At 36.3% G+C, this 24,145-nt stretch overlaps 1 protein-coding gene across 2 annotated transcripts in view; it reads right to left on the bottom strand.

Moving 5' to 3' along the window:
* LOC141359240 (metabotropic glutamate receptor 7-like) overlaps nt 1-24,145 on the bottom strand; it is a 187,229-nt gene that overhangs the window by 50,837 nt on the left and 112,247 nt on the right. For both annotated transcript variants that reach the window (XM_073861331.1, XM_073861330.1), the window contains exons 5-7: nt 22,598-22,735; nt 11,537-11,731; nt 1,491-1,630 (exon numbers count right to left, since the gene is read on the bottom strand). In XM_073861331.1, the coding sequence (XP_073717432.1) occupies nt 1,491-1,630; nt 11,537-11,731; nt 22,598-22,735 (473 nt within the window). The remainder of the gene's footprint in view (nt 1-1,490; nt 1,631-11,536; nt 11,732-22,597; nt 22,736-24,145) is intronic.

Raw genomic sequence — 24,145 nt, 5'->3', positions numbered from 1 at the left:
CATTTGCTGCGGGAGCCGTAGGCGATCCTTGGAGACGACTCAGCCGGACTCCTCATCTGTGACTCAATGGAAGCCGGAAGATGTGATTCACATATGGAGGGCATTCTCACCCTCAATTTCTCCTCTAATAATATTGCTTTTCACAGGCTGAGCTTAAAAAAACATCTCCACAATGCAACGCAAATCCATTTACAGCATTATTGAGGCCAAAAGAAACACAGCCTGACAAATATTAGGTACATGAGATGAGACTTCTAGCTTGAAATATGATTACTTTTGCTTTTATAGAAATCGAATAAAAGGCCGAAAATTTGATGTCTAGGTTATACAATATTGCTGTCTTACTGTCATTGTCACAGAATTAACTACAATAAATATAGTTTCAGGTGTGAACATGACAATATTAAACATCTTTCATTCTGAATTTTGTTGACATCATCTAGCTTGTATCATGTCTCATTCATACAGTGGTGCAATGTTTGACATCATGATATACCCATAGCTTATCTCCAACCTAAAGGGCGAATCTAAGGTCGATCTATTTAATATTCATAGACCAATCCATCTTCATCGTATAACTGAAAACTTCACCTGGATGAAAGGCAAGGCTAAAAGAGAGTATTAATAATTCCTACCTAACAGCTGAAACTTCGCTGCACATTCTTGCAGAAATTGTGAATTTTTACGGTGACTTTTTCTTGTCTCTTACTTACATGCTGCTGGTTTTCATTTTCAAAGAATCGACCGCCACACCTGTCAGGCTGATGACACAGCTGAACGGGAAATCTGCTAAACTAATTTGATTCAGACTCAGATCAAACTCAGATTTAGGCTAACATAGTAATCTCCAATACGTTATGTCACACGTTTTGCCACTTTTTATCCCGTTTATGAACTACCAAATATAAAAAACCAAAATCCCTTGTGACAAGCAAAAAGTCTTGTGGTGTATCCCCACTAAAACATGTGCGGTCAGTTGCATCAGGAAGCACAGAAGCGGTTGGTAATATTATTAACATCAATATAATAATCTGTTGTGCCCCAGGGCAAAGGATTCTCATATATATGAACATATAATTTAGCAATGGCCATTTAAAAGATACATCTTAATAGCCAGAACTTCATAAGACTATAATGTCTGATTGAATCTTAGATTATATTACGTTTGACTGCAATGCTCGACAACGCCCAACTGCTGAATGTAGACAGAGCTTCCTGAACAAAATCAAAAAACCGGAAAGCAGAAACTAGAGACCAGTAACTGTGTTGAGTGATGACTATAAAATTCACACATATTGATTATAGGCTACAGTGAATGGTTTATTGGTGAAATTCAATTTTGGTTGAGATTGTGGCTTGATTTTTATTGAGTGCTGTTCTTCACATTTTGGAATAAGGCCTAAAATGCAAAGTCTTGGGAAATAAGGTTTGCAGTTTGAATGCCAATTAGATTAGATGATGAATTTGATTTGTCCATCAAGTGCACTTACGTTAAGTTGGAGATTTTCTGTCCACTGTCCAATAACTTTGTATCCTGGAGTACTGTTGATATTCATCTGGTACTGAAAAAGATCGTATCTTCCTGGGGCATCACCATTCCGATTAAACGTCACAGACGTTCCAGCACTCCCTATGAAAGACAAATCATAAAATCTCTGATATATGGCAACAACTAATATGACATTGAAAGTTGCATTTATAAAGTAAATCAGAAATTAAACTTTCACATTAGTCCAAAACCGGCAGACTAAACACAGTTACTTGGAAAGATTTTGGTTAATAAAATATTGACCGTTTTATAGAGTATGATTTTTCAACTCAAGGTTGCAGTAAATGTTAAGACAGACACAAAGTATATTAAAACAAAACACAAGAATACAGTGCGAGAAACACACACAGACACACACACACACACACACACACACACACACACTGGTTGTCACAGTGTTGCCTTCTAAAGGCAGAAGTATAGTCAGCTTTTACTTGTCCACGTGGGTCCGCGGACAGTGCGCGTAATGCAGTTTTTATCATCAGAAGAGTGCACACGTACTGTACGTGCCCCGCTGGTTTTTTGAAACCCGCATACATTTTATGCATAGGTTGTGCATGGACGCACTGGAGAATGTAGTATGTAACAAAAAAGATGCGTTGTATTTTGTAATGTGCATGTGTTGAACATCTGCGTACACATTTGAATCAAACTATGCTTTGCTGTGCTTTTAACCCTGGACGTACGTTCCTGTACACATAAAAACAGACAATACTTTGTGCTTTATGTTGTGCGTATGTTGTGTAGACAACCAGTGAACAACGTAAATAGTTTGCTGCATACATTCAGGCAATGCTGTATTGATGTACCGCGTATAAGAAAATGTTAGTAACTGACATGCCCTGTAGACAACTTCAATCGACTGATTTGCTTTATAGGAGAAAAGTTCCTGTATTTTGGATATGACAAAAGAACACAATGTGAGTTCCCCTCGGGCCAGCAGTGAGAACTTACAGGTCCTTGATACTCCGTTCAAAAGAGTTTTACCTGCAGGGCCTGACACTAAGGATCTCAAATCTGCCAAAATACAATCAGCAGATGAAACATCCACAGCATTCTTTCTCTTGTATCTGCCTCGTGCTTTAGGCTTGACAGTTTCCCATCACACTTATTATACTGAAGGGCACACTGAGAGTTATGGGATGTGCAGGGTGCTATTGACTTTGTGATTTCAAGAAACTTTCTTTGAAAGATAACTTCATTGCTTTAGCTTAGCCCGCTGTACATCGCTGTCCAATATAATCACTTTAAGGACACTTTAGGCTTTTAATGTGGAATCAACTCTGTTTGATGTGAAAAGTGATTTGGAAGTATGACTTCATATTGATAGGAAATATTCATCTTTAAATGCTCTCTTTCACAATAATCACAATACAATGACTTTCCCATAGCTGAATAACTTGCCTTTGTAAGAGATGAAGCATGCAAACTCTCCAATGTATCTGCAGCTGACAAATGCAGGTGTCGATACAAGGTTATCACACCCACATATTCGTTTATTTCTTTAGGTGGGTCAGAGCAAGGTGAGGAAACATATTTTGTGCAGTCTTCAATAATCCGGAAGCCAGAATCTGTACAAAACCTGCTATGTTGATGTCCGCTGACAATTGTTTTGTAATTGCATTGTGACTCCCTGAATTGCATTGAATTGAATAATGGCATACATCACAAGGACAAGACAATCTCATGGCAATGCATATCTATTTTACGAGGTGGCTCATTTGTATTATCTCATTTGTACATTGTAGTATGAGCTGCTTTCACTGCTGTAATAATGATGGGGTTGGAGTTTCAATCTTGCTTTTAATTGTACGTTAACCATACGATAATTGTAGAGTATGAGTTCATACAAAATGGCCATCATGTAAAATATGTACTGTACATTTTCATGTAAGATCAGGTTGAGATGAATCTACAACTTTATTTTACTTGCAACCCTCTTATTTTTAGATAATTCTAAATGAAATCATTTACGAAAGGTACTTTGTCAAAGTAATTTTAAAGCACAAACTAAATAAATATTTATAAGCAAAAGATAAAGTCTGACATTTATCCAAGTTCATTCTTAAAGGAATAGTTCACAAAATAACAAAAATGTACATTATTTACACATTTAGTTTGATTCCCCATTTTATTTCTATGTTCTTCAGAACCTCAATGCAGATTTTTTTTAAAAGTGTTGTTTTGGGGTTTTCTGGTTACTATGGAAGTGGATAGTGACCGTCTCTCCAATCTTTAACTCTTTCCCTGCCATTAAAGATACAATTAAGAGACGACATTTTCCTGCCAATAACACTTTCCTGGCAAGTTTTTACAGTAATCTGTAATTCCACTATTATTCACTAGTTGGTGCACTTACTCAATTAAAAAAAAAAACGAAGCCAAAACGTTATTTACTCATTTTAAACTCTGTGTAGGTTTTGATTAGTGTTCTGAATCTGATCTCTAACAAAATTTATTTACAAAAATGCAACTATTTCAGCTTTTTGCTCAAATTTTGGCATTTTTGAAGAAACCTACCCATATTTAAGAGGTTATAAAAAGAGAACAAATGAATATAGGATTCAAGTTTTTTTCCCATTTTGTTTGTTTGTTGTTTGAAAGCAGAGGTTTTGTTCTTTCATTTGATATATTTGTATGTTTATATATTTATAGAAGACAATTTTCCTGGAAGGCATTTTGTGAAACTTTTGTGAAAATCACCAAAAAAAAAAAAATGCTTACAGGCAACTTTTATTTTCAGACATTATCTGCATGTGTCTAAATTGTTTAGTCAGTTTTAGGATGTTTATAATGTGAAAGAATCCACAACAACAAAGTTAAGAAGTAAATGTTTCTAGGACACTTAAAAGCAACCTGATCTCACAAAGTTCCGTGGGGTAGTCACGGAATTTTTTGCTCATTTTTCTGTGGTATTCTCACGGATCTCCACATATTTCCGTGGCCCTGCCACGGACTTTCTTTTCCGTGGCATTCTCACTCAACTGCTTTTTCCTATTTTCAAACCATTGTCACTTCGACTTAGGGTTAGATTTGGTGTTTGCGTTAGTATATCACTTTAACTATTGGTTTATACAATTTTTTCTGATGTATTCTTTTATATTTTCTAAACTTTAATCAATTTGGGTTTGGGTAGGGATGTCATTTTATTTAAATCTAACCCTAAACCGAAGCGACAATGGTAAGAAAATAGGACAAAACAGTTGTGTAATCATCTGTGAGAATGCCATGGAAAAGAAAGTCTGGGGCAGTGCCACGGAAATATGCGGAGATCCATGAGAATGCCACGGAAAAATTAGCAAAAAATTCTGTGACTATGCCACGGAAATTCGTGAGATCAGGTTGCTTAAAAGATATGACAAAAATCAAGTGGGGTTATTTATTTAACATTTTTGGGTCCTTCTGAAGCGTAATGGGTTTTCATGTTACTATAGGAGTGCATGGTGATAGAGGTGGTCACCATCCACTCCCATAGTAACCAGAAAACCCAAACAACATTTCTGTGATTAGTTTCTAATGACCAAAGAAAGACAATGGGCTTTAAACGACATTCATTTCTGGGTAAACTATCCCTTTAACAACATCACTTCAGTTATAAAACACAGTTTCCCGGACAGTGCTCATCCTAATCTCAGACTTAAATGCATGTTTGAGCTGTCTTCATTTCAAAACATCTTGTACTGACATATTTTAACATATAGCAGTGCCATTGTTTTATCTCAACATGCAAACCAGTATTATTTGTGTATGATATGTATAACTAAGGCCTAGTCCTGGATTAATCTAAACCCTGGAAACTGGCCATTAATATTTTCGGAAACGAGGATAACAGAAAATAAATGTCAATGCTGGGTCAAACATGGACAAATGAACCCAGAAATTAACCCAGCATTGGTTAAATTACAACCTAGTGGTTTGGTTTTGTCCTTTTTTGACCCAAAGCTGGGTTAAAAATAGCCCAGCATTTTCTTAGCATCACTGCCCTTCGTGAGATGCCTGAAGATTTCCACCTGCCTTAATCAAACCCCAAATAAAAGATAGTTAATCTACGTCCCATCTAGATCGATACAGAAAAAGTCAATCCTAAAGCCGAATGTAATTTAAAACCTAACAAAGAGCCTGAAGCATTAAGAACTGTCTTCTTATCCTTAATGAATTCATCGCTATTATGGACAAACAGGCCCAGAAGTGATTAAGACATGATTCAGCAGAAATTCAACAAGATCATGAATTTAAAACTGCTGCGGTGCATTTTATTCAGCGACTTTGGCATCACCAAAGCTGCCTGTTCAAATCTGTTAATGGTTTTGGAAAGTTTAAAATAAAAGGAAACATACAGAGTGCCTTTTCCTAATAGACTCTGCAGAGAATGTAGACACTAAATACTTAAGGAAAGACGCTGCGATGAGAAAATAACAGCGTGACAGTGACACTTAAATAGCGGGCGATGGGCTGGAAACCCACCGCGAGTAACAGGCCACCACTTAACGTTGAATTAACATAAACCTTCTGACACGCCGCAGCTCTTCTGCTAATATCTTCAGTGTTACACGTTTACATGATATGTGCTAATAGGGACAGCTTATCAGGGGTATACATATACATATATTAACCTATATAAAGTTAATATATAACCCATTCCACGTATGGCACCAGATCTCTCCAAACTACACAGTAATTATACTGTAAATATTATTTTTTTAAAGAACCGTCTTAAGCATATTAATTATTAGTATGCAAAAAGGCTTTGAAATATTTGAAGTTCTCGCTGGAGGAAACTGCTTTAAAAACCCTTTGAACGTGAGTTGCCCAAACTTCAAGCAGTATGTTCGCTCCTTTTAAAAAAAAGATATATTTGCATGTCTACAGAAGAAGTGCTTTCATCACAAGAGTTTACGTGCATAAATAACATACATTTATCATAAACAGACTTTATCCGAAGTTGGGTTGATCAACATATTGTTTGGTTAAATATAATACTTTTCTGATTTATTTTATCCCAATAGCTAAATTTGCCGGTTTTTGACCCAGCATTGTGTATGTAATTGTGCTTTTTTCTATATTTAGACAACTTTACATACTTCTAAGTACTAAATAAATCAACAAATCTTAGATTAGGTTTTTCTTAAAAAAAAATAAAGATTTATGCACATGGGGTTCGGGAAAAAAGTGATTCAGGTCAGGTACATTTCTTTGGACTCGAGAAGACCTTAAGCTGTCAAACTGACGTCATCACAGAAGGTCATCAGAAGGTGACGGTTGAAGTACATTTCCAGATTTTAATTAAAGTTTATGACAGTACATAAATTAAAAAAAAAATAAAAGAATTGGTTCTTTATGGGTATGTGGTGCTTCTTTAGTGAGTCTACATATGAAATCACACAGTGATACCTGCAGAGCTGTTAGGTCAACACCACGGGCTTAAGCATTGATGAACTCTATATAATATCCTCATCAGCCATTTGAACAGACAGTATATGCCTTTAATCTGTCTTATAAATTATAAGGTCTTTAAATTATATTACTGTTATGTTAAACATTGTATTTCACCATAAAGGACTTTACATTTTAAAGATTTGTAAACATGCCTGAGGGCTGTTTGTCTTATAAAACTCATAACTTATAAACTTCATAAAGGTGTTGTTGTGCCTCAGTAAAGTAAGCAATATTAGATATGCTACTGACAGTAAAGGAAGCTATTTATTTGTTTCCAACTAACAGAATATTCACTGTATATGGATGAACTATAAATTAACATATTTGAGAAATGGCTATTTTACAAACAACATTTAGTTTGTTTTCTCAGTTCTTCAAAATAGACAAAAACAAAATTGATTTGCTTCCTTGACTTCCTTTCATGTCTTTTCACATGTCGGCGTAAGTCTTAAACTTTAGACCGCACACTACAAAGTAATGTTTTTTTTTTAAATGTGCCAAAGACTGCATTGCAATAATCTGTTAAATTATTTTCTGATATCTACATAGAAGTTCTGTGGCTTTATTAAGTGCAAAAACCTTACAACAACCAAACCTTATCTCACGAACTTCCGTGTTATAGTCAAAGAATATTTTGCTCGTTTATCCGTGTCATTGTCACGGATCTCCGCATTTTTCCGTGTCCATACCACGGACTTTCTTTTTCGTGTCAATTTCACGTATTGTTACTCAATTGTTTTTCCTATTTTTAAACCATTGTCGCTTGGGTTTGGGGTTAGATTTGGGGTTTGGGTTAGAATGTTAACTATTGGTTTAAACTATTTTTTTCTGATTTTTAAACAATTGTCACCTGGCGTTAGGATTAGAGTTGGGTTTGGGTTAGGATGTCATTTTATGTAACAGAAAGTCGTTCTAACCCCAAACCCAAGCGACAATAGTAAGAAAACAGGAAAAACAATTGAGTATCTATGCCTACATTCTTGTTTTTTGCTCTGATATGCATCTACAAGGCATTTTATGAAGAGATGTGTGCTGTCTAATCAATTGGATAGAATACACCGCTGGGTTAAAATTGACCCAATGTTGGGTTAGTATAACGCATGGTTGCATAACATCATTTGAACCCAGCATGAGTTCTGTCCAATATTTACCCATTATGGGTTAAAAATAATCCAGCCATGTTTAAAGTGGACATTATTTTTCTCTTAAATAATTTCCGCAGTTGACACATTTGATATGTTTTCTATGTTCTATTAAAATAAAATATGGGTTCAGGAGATCATCGCGGTTTTGATTTTATTTACAGTTTTTTACAGCATTTGTATAGAAAGCATTTGCTTTACAAGCTGTTTTATTATCATATAGACAGAGATACCTACAAACACTAACAATGTGCCCTTTTATAACCTTCTTTCTTATTAAAAATAGTTTTTTTTTAAAGAGTTTGATCGGTGCATCTTTCATCAGGTGTTATAAGTTAGATCACATATTTACCTCAAATAGTATCTCATCATCACATAAACATCAAAGGTAGAGCTGCCCTTTGATCTAACAGTGCACCGGGTGCAGGACTACAAAAACTTGCAATTCATTAGGCTGCATTAAAACCATATTTCCTTTCTTCTTGGAAGTTCCCTCTTTTTAAGGTCTAACACAAAGGCAACTTTAGATATGATATAAAAGCTATCCAGAAAGTTAGAAGCTGCAGTAAAGGTTGCTTCAAAGAGAAAAGTATAAAAGCATCAACTTTACTACAGGAATGATGTACAGGCATATAGCAGCAATAAATCAGGACGCTAAGATGAATAAGAGGAGACCGGGGCTAGTTGTCACACTAGTTTGTGGTGGGTTATTAAACGGCAAAAAATTGGAATGATAAAATACAAAACTTATAACTAAAATATCAAATCATTGATCTGGCCAACAAATGGCACCTCTGTCAAAAATGAGATATTGATATTGATCGAATGCTTTCGCTTCAAATCCGCTTAATCAGGCCATTCAGAAATACCATTTTGTTGGCAGTATTCATTAAACACCACTACGGTTTTTCAGCAAAATCCTCTAAGTGCACTGAAGGAAAATTGGATTAGCGTGCGTCAAGGTGCGAGGCTTGTCGAATATAAACTTTTCTAACTCTTTCTCTACAAGCTTTTTATTTCTTTCATATTTAAACAATGTGTTTAGGTGTTAGTCTGCTTGTGTCCCTTAAAACTGTTCATCTATTTGTCATCTCTGCACCAAATTCAACTTTGCACTGTTGGATTGCTGGTGTGGGTGTTTCACAACGAGACAATCAGTTTATTTTGAATTTCTTTGCAAGGAGACCCCAAACAGACAGGTGCCAGAAATAGAGATTTCACATTAAAACCAGACCTAATCAAACGACAATATTCATTTTCCTCCCACAAGCAGCTGTGGCATAAAAAACAAATGACGCTGCTGGAACAGACAGTGGGGTTAAAGTGGACCCTATATAGCTCGACTCTGTGGGTGCTTGAAAAGCTATTCTTACCACCCAGACTTATTATATTTTCCTCCTACGATCATGCTTTTTGCATTACAGATGTGAATGATACCTCCAATCATGTGGCTCAATAAAGATTATTTCTCTGTGATTTTCTTCTTGCAGATATTTTAGCATTGACTTAGAGGGCAATTTGTAGGGATCAGAATATCATATACACTTTGGGGTGACCTCGTTTAACTCCTATCCAATCCTATTGCCATAGCAAATAAACCAGGAAAGAGAATTTTACTCAAATTATTAAAGTAAATGTTAAGATCTAGACACTGCAAAAGGTTCTTCACAGCAATGTTATTGAAGAGTTAATTTTAGTTCCTTAAAACTAAAATTTTACATATTTACATATGTGCAAACAGTGAAACAAACAGACCCAGTTTCGGTAAATGTGAAAGTCGGCACACCTCTGATCTACTGGCTGTCCTTCAACGTGATGCCCAGCTGATGCTTGACCAACGACGATATATATATATATATATATATATATATATATATATATATATATATATATATCTCCCAAGGGTTTTTCCCTCCTAGGATTTTTTTATTTCCCCAGCTAAAAAGTCTGGGTTTTTTTCTCCTAGGGGGTTTTTCAACCCGGGAGGCAGCCTTCTTTGGCTTAACTTAGCACCCTCTTCTAGACGTTACATTAGTAATACGCACACTTATAATGTTGATTCATAGCCGCAGCAAATTTAGCTGCTTGTGCTATCGTGTATTATGTTGTGCTATCTGTTGATTTTCTGTGCTTTTCACTGCTTCTATAAATGTAAAGCTGCTTTGAAACAATCACCAAATGTGAAAAGTGCTATATAAAAAAATTGAATTGAATAAAAAAACATTCAGTCAAAAAAATATTTTCTTTCATACATTTTTAAGGTGTAAATAAGCCTTATCCACAGCAAAGAACTTTTTGTGTAACAGAAAGTTTCTTTAGATGAATACAGACAAAAATGGTTCATCTACACCATCATGTAGCACCTTTATTTTTAAGGTGTAGTGTAAATTATTGTGCAAATTGCTTATTTTCAGGCATGTCTGGGAATAGCAAATATATTTATATCTTTTGGTATTAGACCATTAACTGTAACAATTTAAAGCACAATTCTCAAACGGAAAAAACCCCACATAAGTTATCGTTCATATCCACACTGTAAAAAGTTTAATCAAACTGGTTATGCAAATCAATTGAATTTTCTATTATAAGTTAAGACTAGTGATGAGCTGACATAACTTATAAAACAAGTTTATTATTTTACTTAACTTAAGTTAAAAAAAAACTGTGTACACTGAAAAAAAACCGATCAATTCAATTTACTATTTTTTTAAGGTAATTGATCACAATTAATTTATTTAAACTACATATAAAAAAAGTTTTTTGTTTTGTTTTGTATTTCCAATTTTTTTGTTTAAATGTAGCTTAAATAAATTGATTGCGACCACTTACCTTAAAAAAATGTGAGTAAATTGAATGAATAATTGTTTTCAGTGAATAGCACATTAAGAATTGATGTTTAAGGGTTATAATTTTCACGTTCAGAATTACGCTGTTTAAAGGGACACTTTTATGAAAATATGCTCATTTTCCAGCTCCCCTAGAGTTAAACATTTGATTTCCGGGTCTGGCGGTACCACTTTTAGCATAGCTTAGCATAATCCATTGAATCTGATTAGACCATTAGCATTGCGCTAAAAAATTATCAAAGAGTTTCAATATTTTCCCTATTTAAAACTTGACTCTTCTGTAGTTACATCGTGTACCAAGTTGTGATTTTCTAGGCGGATATGGCTAGGACTATACTGTCATTCTGGCGTAATAATCAAAGACTTTGCTACTGTAACATGGCTGCAGGAGGCGCAATGATATTACACAGCATCCCAAAATAGTCCCCTTGGTTAATAGCAGGGGACTATTTTCGGGCACTGTGTAATATCACTACACCTCCTTTTTTGATTATACTTATTGATTATCCAGCATAATACTGCATTATTCAGTATTGTATCTCTGCAGGTTTCAGTTGACTTACCATTAAAGCTGACCGAGCGGATGTACTTTAGGAGCTTCTTGCCACCCGTCATCTCAGGACAGATACCTGACTGGTTTGGACACAGGTCCTTCTGCATGTTGTGCAAGGCATGGGCCATAGCGTACACGGCATCAATCACAAACTGAACCTTCCCCTCCTGCTCATATTTGGAGTCTGTTCCTATTCGCTCTTGCCCTGGAGGAAACATTAGAAAAAAACATTTTTTTAACGGCCAAAGCAAAGAATGCCTGGATGTACAGTATAGGTGCTTTCCAGTGCTCTATATTATATTTATATACATCACATACTGTACATAAAAATAAAAGAGCTCTTCTGTGGTATCTCTGTGAGGAACCTTTATTATTATGAGTGTATGGGGGGGACAACTACATTTCAAATTTAGATGCATTTAACATCAATGGGAAATACCTAACCACAAAACTCACGATCTGACCTTGAGTCAAGCACATAACTGTGCATTATGTGTTAATGATGATGGTCATGGACTAACTCCATAAATCCAATGTGAACTGCAATGTAAGCTATGACAGACCCAAGAGTCCCGTATACATGCATGGACATTCTCATAGGAGCTCATGCAATAATCTTTGCAATTTCTCTCCAATTAGCACTCCTCTCTCGCTGATCGGACACTCTCTCTCTCTCTCTCTCTCTCAGAAGTCCACCCTGGTTCCTTGGAGAAGCTCCCACAATAACGCTTTTCATTAAACATACTACAGCCGGCTTAATCGAAAGGTTTTTTAGGGCAGCAATGAGTGACTCTAATGATGCCTGACAGAAAAGGAAAACTAGCTTAGATAAATATCAGCCTATCCAAACGTGCTATTAGACCTTTACAATGAGCTTGAAACGTGCCATCTGGGATTTTAACCGTATTATTGAGCAGATCTCTTTCTTTAGATGATATTTACTTGCAGGGTGATTGATTGATGTCTTGAAAACAGAAAATTCCCCTTTTCCCTAAAGGAGAATGCTCTAGCTGAAAGGACACAGCTATTATGATGGCATGCTTGAATTGATGAATGTTATGACTAAGACATTGCTTATTGTAATGGGGCGAGATTTATTTCTGACAGAAATCTTATGGATTAGTTTATTGCGAAATTGTATCAGTGGGCAGTATTGCTTTGTGGCAGCACAGCGCAAGCATTTTAAATCTATGTACTATTTTAATTTTAACAAAAACCAAGGGACCCCCCTTATTTATATTTGTGCACTTTATAGGGGGTCCTGGACCTCCCCAGCCCGCCCCCTCAATTCAAACACTGCATGTAACACATTAAGGCATGATGAGAAGATGGATGGAAAGAGTTAAAAAGAAATTTCACACTTTTCAACCTCCTGACAGCAGCAGATTAAAGGTTATGACAGTCTTCCTGTCAGGGTCAGCTAAAGACCTCGAAGGTTTTTAGATCAATATACATCAATGACCCTACGCAGTGACGAAAAGCCCCAGTCTGCCAGAAGTACAGACACATCGAAGGTCAAAATAACACTTGAAAAGTAATAGTTTGGTCTTAAAGCGACAGGTATCATTTTCAACCATACTTTACAGTTACCTAGTTGTCACCACTGAAAACCAATTCTGTCATTAAACACACATTCTAAAACATTTTGCTTTTTTAATCCTCCATTGTGTAAAATATGGCAAACCCTATGCATGGCTTGAAAGCACCCAGTATTTTTTGACAGCTCTTCCTTTCCAATTGAGAGCTCCCCAGTAACAATTTTGCATTTACAAACATCTAATAGCTGTCTAAACACAGGCCAGACGTCTAAGCTATAAAAGGCAACATGGGTTGCCAGTAAAAATTTTACGGCTGTCTAACCATAAATAAAATAAATAAATGAAACCAAACAGTTAAATGACAGCTATTGCCTGCTGGGTCTTGGTTAGTTTAACAGAAAGTTACACATATCTTTTGTGCAGGACAAGTGCAGACCAAACCTAAAATAAAAGACAGCATCTTGCTCATTTAAAATTGATTAAAAAAAAAAAATAGTTATTTGATTGCTTGATCAAAGTTTGATTCCACTTCTTTCTATGAGAAATGTTCTGGCATTTACACAAAAGAAAAAAGATATCTTTGAATTCATTTAACTTTCACTTGCCTTAGTTGTAAGAACAAAATCCATTGCGGTTGGAAAACTAAAGCCAGATGTTGAAGTTAATTGGACTGCCTGTTTCCACCTTGTGTAGGCTTCACCTAATCTGTATCCGCCATATGCTTTTAGTTCTGCCATTCATTATTGTTTTTTCAGATGAAAACAGACCACGCATTAACGCTGAGAAACACACTCGATGTGATAAACTTAGATATAAGATAGATATGTGATACCATGAAGCTTAACAACTTTAATTGTATCATTTTTCTGCATTTACCATGAAGGTTTTCATATACATTTAGCGATTTTCCACATTATCACAATCTGTTTATGATTCATTTATGATTAATCTGTTAATTGTTAGTCTTTTAATTGTTTGAGCCTACATGTGTATGAGGGCACAGCTATTCAAGTAATAATGATGATGAGAATAATATGTAGTATATATTCATCTATACAATCTCTGAATATGCTTGTCCTCTGCCAGGGATAAGTGGGTTTGGAAAAATGGATGGATGTTATATAAACATATACAATTATTAACGGTGAAGTCAGTGATTTGCAAAATGTTAACTTTAGCTTGAACATTTGAGTTCACGCGGTCATTTGCGTGTGAAAGCCGAGCGTGAAATTCTAGTAATTCGAGACAGTCACGCGGAAATCCGCGTCATGGGAGGGGCTTTGGCGACCCCGCTGAGACTTCGCCACTCCGCTCGCTCCCTGTAATCACGTCACTACTACAGCAAGGTCCTGATTGGTTAACGCTGCGCGGAAATCCGCCGAAGTTCAGATTTATCAAACTCGCGCCTTTCCCGCGGCAAAGCTCAATTGGCGCGGATCGCGCCCTTTGCGACGCGCCATTCGTGCCACACTTACCGCGTGTACCGCGCCGCAGGATGCCTAATTGCGTCTTTGCATTGACCTAACATGTAAATCACTCGCGCTTGCCGCGTCTACCGAGTCTGGTGTGAACCCTGCATAAATGTCCCAATAAACAGGAAGTTACAATCAACTTCTATATCGTGACATATTTCCAAGTAAATTGATTGGACAAAGAAAAATAGGCATTTCTTTTAGAAATTGAACACACAGCAGACTGACAATTGGAGGGGCGTGGTTAATGGATGCTCCGCCCAAGTCGTCAAGCTGAACAAATTGTTTAAAATGGCTTGAATGTTTACATTTACAAGGTTTAGAAACACATGCAAATGATAAACGTTCTATATAAATAGTTATTTATTTCTAAATGATGCGTATTTGAGCGAATCATTATTAAAGAGATTATCATTTATGCGTGATTTCTGCTACTTTTCCACAAAAATATTTAGTGTCTCTCTTGACTGGATGGGCCAGCCGTCAATCTGAGTTGGCAGTGCCACTCTGGCTCTTATGTAGCCTCGCCAACATTTCAATAAAAACCAAGAATTGTCTGTTTTGATTTCATGTGGACGTCTATCTGCAATGTTTGTTTTTAATTATTCATCAATGTTCACATACCCTCACAGTGGTTTTACCCTAGCATCCTGTTCAGCCAATTTAGGTTTATTGTATGAGAGACAATTGAGATATCTGGTCTTACTGAGGAACCAGCCTGAGGCAACTTTACCCACAATCCTTCATTCTTAATAAAAGATGGCATATATAACCATGCTGTCATTCATGTATGCAAAGTTTTGATTCCCCATCACTCACAAAATATTTAGTTTGATATTTGAAAATCCAATTAGACGTTTCAGAGTTAATTGGATACCATGAAGAATATAAAGCTATAATGGAAACAAAATCTCATCCCGATCCTAAGAAGGGGAAAACATCACCGTGTCATACAACTTGACATCTCTTCTACTTATACAGGCATATTGCCTGTATGAAAAAACACTGAACTGTCAAGAGGCCAATGTATCTGAATGTATCAACAATGTATCCACATGATATCTTCTTATATTACTAGCAATTTATCATGTCTTTCAAATCCGTTAACATATGCATGTTTACATGGTGCTTAAAAATTGACTGATAAAGGCCAACAGAATATCATTATTAATAATCAAAAATACTTGTCCTTTTCTGTTTGTTTTAGTTTGGTCTGGTTCTTCGTCTCAAACATTTGTGAACCGTGAGGTCAAACCCAATCAAGAGCTTTGATCTTTTTTTGCTTAGAGCGGAGATGGATAGATGAGCGCATGGATGTCGGGACGTTCGCTTGCCTCCGGTACACGAGGAAATGCCTGTCACTCTCATTATTATCAAGCTATAATTCTGTAAACCCCGCCGCTGAAATGAAACATGTGCTGTACAGATAAACACAGCATGTAATTATAATGAATAGATGTCTGTGGGCTGATCGCTGCCTGCTGTAAGAGGTCAAAAAAATGGAAAGGAACGAATCCGCCTGTCCCCGTTTTTCCAAACAGAACATCCCACACAGGAAGCGTTCGTTTGCTGCCAATACAACACGGAAAGATTGACTTGACACACAGCTACTATAATGAAGCCCAAAACTGACCCGTTTACTATCTCAAGTCATTTGAACACAAATATACAAATGTTGTTATTGTTTATCTCCCCATTATATTGTAGCTTGATAGAGTCCCACAGGGATGACGTAATTTTGTAAACTAACCCGGAGGTAAGCGAGACACTGGTTCCCTTGCAAAAAAGCCTATTTATTTTCACATAGACTTTTGGATTATCGCAAAAAATAAGCTCTGTGTTTAACGAAACTTAGTCTTCAGAGATGAACACAACTTTTATGAACTTTAAAGTAAAAATTTCTAGTAAAATATTTTTTGCATTAATGTCCCGCTAACTTCCACGTTAGCTTACAAAAATATGTCATCCCTTCGGCACTGTATTGGTATTGTGTTAGCAATGCAAAGAAGCACACATTCTGATCAAAATAAAAAGCTTGAATGCACTGCAAGACGCTTTGGACAAAAGCATCTACCAAACAACTTTAACATAAAGTAATGTGAACACACCCCAACCCTGTAGGATTTGAAGTGTTTGTTTAGATGAAACCAGGCAGACATCTCCCATCATGCACCTGCTTGCTTAACTGTAATCAGTGGTTAATAGACGCACAACTTCACATCCGACACTAAATCAACAGTTAAGTCATTAAAATGCTATATATGTTACACGGTCAATTCACTTTTATTTGCTATTCATTCATCAATCCATATGAATTATATCTAGCTGAGCAATGCTTACTGTATACTTTACACTAAAGAGTCAATTGACCGATATATTGCCAATACACAATGTATTTACATTAATGCAGATGCTTTCATTCAAAGCCACTTACCGTGCATTCAATCTATTGATTTTATCGGCATGTGTGTTCCCTAAAGATCAAACCCATGCTAATGCAATGGTCTACAAATTGGGCCACAATACAATTGGTTAGTCCTGGCCAATTTATTCAATCACAGGTTTGACTTTTAAAGAAATAGTTTCACTAAATAATTCATTTACTGAAAAACAAATGTTGATTTTACAGGAAAAATTGGGTCAGGTAATATTTGGGTGAAAGAAACTGTGACTTACATCATAAATGTTCAGAGGAACAGTTCAGCGGAGAAGATTAAAAGCAAAAACCTTTTTAAAGGTTTTCAGATGGACAATACAGAGAGTACAATGTTGTCCCTACATGGCTTTCAAAAATCAGACTCTTATTCTCTCTGAACATTTCTGTTGAAAACACTGATAATAGCATTTCAGACAGCATTCAACTATTTTCTATATTTCTTTGTACGGCGAAGTTGCCATTTTCATGGAGCATGGAGTCTAAATAGTGTACAAACAACTGCTCAGCTAAACTACTAACGGAAAAAAAAACATCTCATAGTCTTTCTGAATGAAAGAAAATAAAAACAACATATCTGCATTGAAAAAAACTAAACAATAATAATTGCGTACATTCTTTGTATTTATACCACAGGGCTGTTAAATGCTTTATTCTGATTGGTTAAGAGATTTTTTACCTAGTAAACGCATGCCTAACCTGTTAAATGTTTTAAAATAACCACCAGAGCAATGTTTTTGGTAACCGTGATATAAGCGGAATAATTCATTCCGATCCATTTAATTATTTAAATTTTTCCCCGCCATTGACGAGTTATTTCGCCAATTAAGAGAAACACATTTGCATAAAAAACCCAAGTGGTACCCAAAAAAAAAAAAAAAAAAACTGAAGCCAAAACGTTATTTACTAATTTTAAACTCTGTGTATGTTTTGATAATTGTTCTGAATCTGATCTGTAACGAAATTCCTTCACAAAAATGCAATTATTTCAGCTTTTTGCTAAAAAATTAAAATTTTAAAGAAAAATACTCATATTTAAGAGTTTATGAGCAGAAAAAATATATAGATAGGATGAAACGTTTGTTTGAAAGCAGAGGGTCTGTTCTTTCATTTGATATATTTGTATGTTTATATATTTTTAGAAGTAAAATTCCTTGGAAGGCATTTTGTGAAACTTTTATGAAAATCATTAAAAATGCAACTTTTCAAAAAATGGCTGACGGGGAATGAGTTAAGAGAAAATATTTTCCTGCCAATGACGCTTTCCTGACAAGTTTTTATGATAATCTTTAATTCGGCTACTATCCACTAGATGGCGTTCTTACCCAATTTATAGAAAACTGAAGCAAAAACTAATGTAACAACATTTTAAACTCCGTGTATGTTTTGATAATCGTTCTGAATCCGATCTCTAACAAAATTCCTTTACAAAAATGCAATTATTTCTGTTTTTTTTCTGAAATAGGTTATAAAAAGAGAACAAATGGAGATTTTGTGAAACTTTTGTGAAAATCACAAAAAATGCTGGCAGGCAACTTTTTTTAAAAAGGCTGGCAGTGAAGGAGTTAAAAATAATGCTTCAGGTCATGCCGCATTACCACCTTGGGTGTGCATTATTTTTGAATAATTCAACGGTCTGTCATGAATTATTTCTTACTTATAAACACATTTTTACTTCTCACAAAAAAGTTTTTACCCAATATTTTTGCAAATTCTGTTTGGTGATGCTAGATGACACACTTCAGCTTTAAATGTTTCTTAACGCATTTCAATTTATTATTACAGATCCCCCTTTCAATACAGCCTCATTACATCTTATTAACGGCAAACCTGGAGAATGCACCGTGCACGTAATGACCTGTATGAGCACATCATTCCAGAGAACAACCCAAAAAGGATTCACGGAGACTTTCCAATCCATCCCCTGTAATTGTCTCCTCTACATTGCGAACGTGAACCTGGACCCCAGCCAATCCCTCTCTCTCTCCCTCTCTCTCTGTCATCCATCAGACCCGACTCGCCTTTGGCCCCCGGCTCACACTGTTATTGTGGGGACGGCAGCATGTGCTTTCACTCTCATCACATAGTCGGGCCCTTGATGTCTGTAAATTGGCCCTCGCACCGAAGGCGTCTCCGGGCGATGGAGACTGATCTGCACAGACGAGGCGCCGCTGTCGTTGCCAGCTGTCGCTGACAGAAATCTTTGCCACCTAGAATTCGTGAAATATCTCACAGTTGTCCGGAAGCCAGCGTACAAGACAGGCACTTAATAAATAAACAAGATTGCAGCATTGTAAGCGTATAAAAATATACTCATATGTGTAAGAGACATTTATGCTCGTGATGGTATTGGGTAGGCAGACCTTTCACTACTGGGCTTCAACTAGTTTTGGCCAAAGTTATGCGATATCCGCCATCTTAAAATATCACACCGGGTCTAATAAACTTGCGTAGGACATGTATGCAGACTGTACGTTGCCAAGACGCAAGTTTACACCTGGTATGAAGATGCATTTTGGTCGATCAGATCACAAGTAGACGATGCTAAATATAGGTGTAAAGACATGGACATCAACCATTCAGAGGTTAAGTCGACCAGATAGCTTTAGTAGTGCAGACGCGCATGTGGTCGAAGACCGCCTACTCTCCGCCTATTGATCTGATGTGTGATGTACCGAGCACAATGTTTGAACAGCTGTGAACAGAAATGTGTCTCCTTCGTCCACTTGTAAACAAATCGACAAGATTGAAACCACAGAGCTTTAGTAAACATGATCAGGATGCACTAGTAAACACAGCAACATGAATCGCAAATGCCACTTTTGCACAAGAAGCTTGCATGTAGTTTACATAAACGTAAGCCTAGCCTGTATGTACAGTAATGCTAAGTTTACGCAGTAAAACGTATTTAACTTCACGTTGATCAATACGTCATTACATCATGCATTTTTATTGGCTGCTAAGTATTGTAGGTCGTAGGATCAAGCTTAACTCATTCACCGCCATCCATTTTTTGAAAGTTGCCCGCCAGCATTTTTTGTGATTTTCACAAAAGCTTCACAAAATCCAGGAAAATGTTGTTCTATAAATATATAAACAGACAAATATATCAAATGAAAGAACAGACCCACTGCTTACAAACAAACAAACAAAATGGGGAAAAAACGTTTCATCGTATCTATATTTTTTCTCTGCTTATAAACTCTCTTTATAAATTTGGGTATTTTTCTTTAAAAAAAAAATTTAGCAAAAAGCTGAAATAATTACATTTTTGTGACGGAATTTTGTTAGAGATCAGATTCAGACTGATTATCAAAACATACACAGAGTTTAAAATTAGTAGATAACATTTGGCTTCAGTTTTTTTCATAAATTGGGTAAGTTTAGTGGATAATCGCGGTATTGCAGAATGACATAAAAATTCATCAGGAACATCGTTTTTTTTCATGCAAATGTTTTATCTTAATTGACGAGATAACTCATCAATTAAGAGAAAACATGGTTGTGCTAATAGTAATACACTCATCAAAACATGGTTCGTTTTCTTACAGTACGATGAAAACCATAGTTTTGAAGCTACAATCATAAAAATCATCAAACATGTTTCACGATGGCCATTTTAGACTAAGACAGCCAAAAATCATGAGGTGTGAATCCGATTTTAGTTGCACAGGTGGATTAACTGAGCTGTCACAGTTTTAATTGTTTCAAATATCCGTAGACAGACAAGCATTGTATTTCCATGGGACAGAACCTACGATACAGAACAAATGCTTTTCATTTAGTCTGAATGTCGTCAATAATATAGATTCTTATGTTAATTATGCAGGATATTTCAGATTGTTTACACCATGTGTAGATATTGATTTAAAACTGAACTACAATCTACAAACGGCACGGCTTCGGTAATTAAGTATATAATTGGCTAAATGAAATGTTCTAGATGACTTGCTGAAGAACTTTGTGAAACCTCAACAAAAAGAAGAAAACCATCATGCTATCCCATTATGAATATCCCCGACTTCATTTGACAGCCCATCTAGTCTATCTTGTAAGTCTCTGGGTACTGGAAACCAGTCAGCCTGAACTCTTCATGATGAGCTAAGGGAAGCTTGAGTAATTGATAGCTCTGTTATAGAGGAGAATGTGCTTTGTATTCAGATACGCTGCGTTAATAAGCTGGAGTCAATGAGCCTGACAGAAATCCAAGGAAACAGAAGCAACTTTCATAATTTTTGACTTCCAGTTGTTTCAGGGTGAGCTGTCGGGTTTGTCAGCTCAGCAACAATGAAGCAACTTTCAGAAAGAAAAACTGCATGTTGCAGCATCCCAGCTGAACAAGCCTGATTTCTCTCTCTTTCTCTTTTTTATTTAGATGATTTTGGAAGGGTTTGGGCAGTTGTTCATGTAGAAAGACTTGTGCAAACCAGCCTAAAACGTTAGTTAATTTCCTGACCTATAATCGCCTACGTCACTGTAAGGTCACCACCGCTCTAGCTGGAGGCAAAAAATAAAAAGGGACCCATAGCAGGCACGCTAAAAGTTTGAGGTTTTGACTTTAAATTGTCCTCATGTTGTGTTTTGGCTGCCAGATTAGAAGGATCAGCACTTTTAGTTCAACACTAAAGTTTTACCGGATCCTGGCAGACATTCCTTCACAGAAATCAAGACGACAATTGTGGTTGAATGAACGGGGACGATCATAAATAATGCTCGTGTTTGCAGTGCACGCTTCATATCAGGTAAAATAATCTATGCATATGTACTGGTGTGTTGGTTTTATCTAGTACAATTCAGCAAGTTTCTGTTTTATAGGTGAAAAGTTACCGACCGTCAGTGCACTAGCTAGCTTAAATATTAAACAAACATACAGCGATAGATGTGTGTGCCATCCTTTGAATGATCTCTTAAAATAATTCACATTGCTAATCATAGTTAGCCCAGCGATAGGTTACATTTGACAATAAGCCTTGACAAAATTCTCAAAACCACCCGAGAAGTAATTCATATGTTGTCTAGGAAATATCCAAAACCTGGTTAAAATCGCGAGAGTTAATTTACAAAAATAGCTGTCACAGTCCCGCAGAATCAGTGACTGTACATATTCGGACAGTTCCGAACCTTCTTCTGAATAAATCCCCCCTAAAACGTGCTAGTTTATGCTTGTCAACATTGCCTCCGTGGCTCTTTCTGCCTGCAGCTAAGCCCCGCCCACCCGTTGCAATGTTTACAAACTTTTAAGGGGTCTATAGGCAAGCTGGTCTGTTCTGCTGGTTTTAAAGTGGTTTTGGGCAGCTGTTCAGATTTTACACCCTAAAGGTCCATATTTATGCCTATGCAGTGCTCGGGACACAATTTTCGTCATCAGAAGGGGGCACGTGCACCGCCTACAGGAGAATGTAGTATGTAACCCAGTCGCAGCATACATCAAAGGTCTGTGTCAAATAAACTATACTTTGCAAGGCTGTCCATTCAACCATGCACATACATTTTGCACAAGTATATTCCGATAAGCAGAGAATGGGGTTTGAAGGTCTAGACAATAACTTAACTGGTTAGGCTGGTTAACCAGCAGACCAAAAACCCTTTCATTTAACACATATTTAGAGACTGAACTTAGCGTTTACCTGTGCACTTTCTGCTGGTGTCTTCTTTCTTGGAGGAGCTCATGAGCTTGCAGTTGAAGTTTTCCTCCCAAAATTCAGCAAACCAGACGTTCCTTCTGTTGTTCTCAAGCGTGCGTGACGTAAAGTAGGCATCAAACCCTGATAAAGACAAAGCATGCGTGTCAATGATAACATCAGGTTATCTCTAAGTCATACGCATTCATTGTAACTGATACATAATTTACTTCCCATCATTTATCTCCTGAAAAATGTCAAACATGTTTAAAAACGGCACTGCTGATCACCAGAATATGCTGTTGTTTTAGATGATGGTTAAATAGATTAACAGCACCAAGAAAGACCATACAGGTAAATCATTTTCACCTGCTGAATTTTGGTTGCACATTTTTGGTGGAGAACAGCATGGCAGCGAAAGATTTCCCCTTACAAAAATTAACCATGGTTTTACTACAGTTAAAACCAAAAAACCATGGTTACTGTAGTAAAACCATGGTAACCACAAAATAACCATGGTTTTGACAACCATGGTGTTCAAAAACCATAGTTAAACCATGGTTTTGCTGATCAATGCACCAAAAAACCATGGTTACTACACTTTTACCACAATAAAACCATGGTTAATTTTCATAAAGGTCAGGTATATGGCTAGTTTCCAGGCAGATATAATGGTTATAATGGGTATTGTATTGGCTAAAATGGACACGATAAAGGTCTCTGATGGTCCCATCTGTTGGGTTCTATTGGTGGGATGTTATCTGGTGGATGGGAACCAGTTGAACACCATTAAAACATACTGGAATTATACACTTCATATAGAAATTGTATAATGGTTTTAAAGGTGCTGTGTGTAATTTTTAGAAGGATGTCTTGACATAAATGCAAAATAATATACAAAACTACATTATCAGTGGTGTATAAAGACCTTTTCATAATGCATCATTATGTTTTTATTACTTTTGAATTAGATGGTTTTATCTACATACACAGAGGGTCACCATACATGGCGCCATTTTGTGCCGCCATGTTTCTACAGAAGCCCTTAACGGACAAACTTTTTTTGCTAAATTGTCTCAGATTTGTCTGGTGGTGGTTAACGTAGCTTCTCTATGCGTTTTAAAAGCAAGGGGTGAGCAGTGGACTGAGCCGTTGGTTGCAATGCGCAACCTCACCACTAGGTGGCGTGAACATTTACACACTGCACCTTTAATGGATAATTGATGATGATTGATGAATGGTATTAGTTAAGGAAACACTAGAATTTTTTGTTTCTGCATGAAAACCATAAAAAGTTCTAAAAATAAAGCAAATATTTTCAACTCCATTATACTATGAAAATAAAATAAAAAAAGGTTAAAAAAAGGTTAAAAAGTGTTCAGGTTAAAAAAAAACAAAGAAAGAAATAAATGTCTTGCATATACTTTTGTGTATTTTTTATTGGTAAAACATTTTATACTCTTGCGATGACTTTTCTTCCCATCAGATTTGCAGGGAAGAAGCTGAAACACAAAGTTCAGCTTCCCAGCAACATCCCTAATATCCTTATTTCAC

This window comes from Misgurnus anguillicaudatus, chromosome 23, assembly GCF_027580225.2.
Source record: "Misgurnus anguillicaudatus chromosome 23, ASM2758022v2, whole genome shotgun sequence".
Taxonomy (NCBI): Eukaryota; Metazoa; Chordata; class Actinopteri; order Cypriniformes; family Cobitidae; genus Misgurnus; species Misgurnus anguillicaudatus.
This window is presented reverse-complemented; position numbering and strand designations above follow the sequence as displayed.